General features: G+C 30.3%; 1 protein-coding gene across 1 annotated transcript in view; it reads right to left on the reverse strand.

Annotated features, from left to right (window-relative positions):
- LOC106467435 (oxysterol-binding protein-related protein 1-like) overlaps nucleotides 1–2308 on the reverse strand; it is a 59130-nt gene that overhangs the window by 31038 nt on the left and 25784 nt on the right. The window contains 2 exon segments of the mRNA XM_013927785.2: nucleotides 251–443; nucleotides 829–1047. Of these exon segments, the coding sequence (XP_013783239.1) occupies nucleotides 251–443; nucleotides 829–1047 (412 nt within the window).

Genomic DNA, 2308 nt, shown 5'->3' on the forward strand with positions numbered 1-2308 from the left:
TTAGTTTTCATTTTTGTTGTAAAATTTACTATTAATAATAATAATTTGTATAAATTCTATTACCTAATAAAATTAAGCTTTAGTTTCATTTTTGTGTAACTTTCCATACACACACACAAAAAAAAACAAATACCAGAAAATTCAAAGAAATTTTTGAAAATATAAGACACTTGTCACCCTGAAATAAATGCATTATTAACATAACTGGTTTATTTTTTAATTGATAATATATTTTTGAAAATAAACTCACCGCCTTCAAAGGCATCATAAAATTCTTCACATTCTGTTTCAAGAAAATGGTCAATGTGATTACGAGTCGGAGAATTATAAGGAGTTGTGCTAATTGATTGTTCTAGTTCATGGTGTTCTTTAGCTAACACATGAAGAGCTTCCTCTAAAACACGACATTTTTCTTGCTCTTGCTTGAGCTGAAGAGTTCGAACCTGCAAAACATTTTTATTAAAAGTACTTTCTATATCCAACTAAATTCACTTTACAGCATTTGATAAATCAGAGCTAGGCCAAAATGAGTATTTGGTAAATTTTTTTAGGATATCACTAAGCATCAATAATTCTCCCTAGGAAAATGTCATACAGTGACATATAATAATGCCATACAGTGATTTGATCACAGGTTTCAAGACAACAGTTTAATATCTAACTTTTTGGCCAATCTGAGACCGATACAGTAAATTAACATATAAACTTAAAAAATTCCAACTGTATCAAAAATAATCTATTGAGGTAAGAATGTAGAAAACTGATTGATCAGTATTTACACATACATGTAATATGTACAAACTATGAACAAAGAATCGAGACACTAACCTCCTCTTGCTGCGAGAACACAGCCATACAGTGAGACAAGCTGGCTGACAATGTTTTCGATGACTCTACAACCTGAGCGAGCTGAGATTCAATATTCTGCCATGAAACCAAATGTTTCACAATTGAATTTGTAACTTTTTCTGCACTAAAGTACTGTTTTGATAAGGACTGCAAAGATGCAATCTGCTTCTCCAGAAGTTTTTGATGTGCTTGAGCAGTCTGAAAGGACAAAAAAAATTGTTCATTATTGCTCAAGAATTCTACGAGACGGGATGTGCATAAAACATAAAATTTACATGTCTACTTCCAGTTACTACAATACGTCAACAAACCATTCTTATATTCTAGTTGAGAACCTGAGAAAATTAAAAATTTCAGCTCATATCTATAGCATGTTAATTCCATATTATAACTGTAAAATGTCTAGTATGTTTCAATCTACATTATTACTACTTTCAGAATCGAGTTCATAAGGGTTAAAAAAAAAAAGGTATGTATCCATTGAAACAATCACGAAGCATGATTTCAAACGTGATATCATATAAGAATTAAATCCCTCAAAATAAGAAAGTCAGCTATTGTTAAAGTAGAAGCTCCCTTTAACCAAGCCAACATTTTCATGACTAAAATTTTCTGTTGGCCATGTTTTTTTTTACCAGTAACTTCAGAATTATTCAAATTGTCATATATGGGAGATCCACCTTGGAATCTTCCTGAACTATTTCAAACAACTAGAGTAAGATTTTTTCTCTCTTTCTGGTTTGGGCACAAATTATGAACACCGGTATAATGAAATTGGCCCAAATGTTATCTTTAGCACTGAACATGAGGGTCACTTATACGTCTATGACCCAAAATCTTTAATTAATTTCTACAATAAGTCTTAAAAAAAACATTCTACAATTTATAACTTTACATTCTAGGACAATATTCATCTTTGGACGCATGTAAGACTCAAGGACAATAACTTTATTTAATATGGACAAAATTCAAAAACAGTTCTGTAAGCTTGAAATATTCTGATGATGACAAAACCTTGTCATAATGTACATTTTTCAGTATGTTAAACTTGTAATAATTTTCATCGTTACCTGTTCAAGCTATCTTCAAACTTCATCTCAAATTGGGTTTATCATCATCAAATCAAACTTAAAATACACAAGCACCTGATGAACTATACACACATATTTAACCACCAATAATTTTCCCTTATATCCGTTATAAATGTGAGATGCCTGAAATACTTGGTAGGAAAAGACAGTCTTAGCTTAGTTCTGCCTGAACTTCTCATTAATTACACATGCCTGCAAATTTGCATAAAAGTCATTTTGGTTTTAATAATGGATTTTCCATAATTCAGCTATGCACATTTTGAAAATAACATTCATTTTTTTCTATCACTTAAGGATTTTTTAAAAAAACAAGAAGAAAAAAAAAACTCTTACTTAGATCAAATTAATATTTCGTTTACCACAATGAA

The sequence above is a fragment of the Limulus polyphemus genome, unplaced genomic scaffold (assembly GCF_000517525.1).
Source record: "Limulus polyphemus unplaced genomic scaffold, Limulus_polyphemus-2.1.2 Scaffold2615, whole genome shotgun sequence".
Taxonomy (NCBI): Eukaryota; Metazoa; Arthropoda; class Merostomata; order Xiphosura; family Limulidae; genus Limulus; species Limulus polyphemus.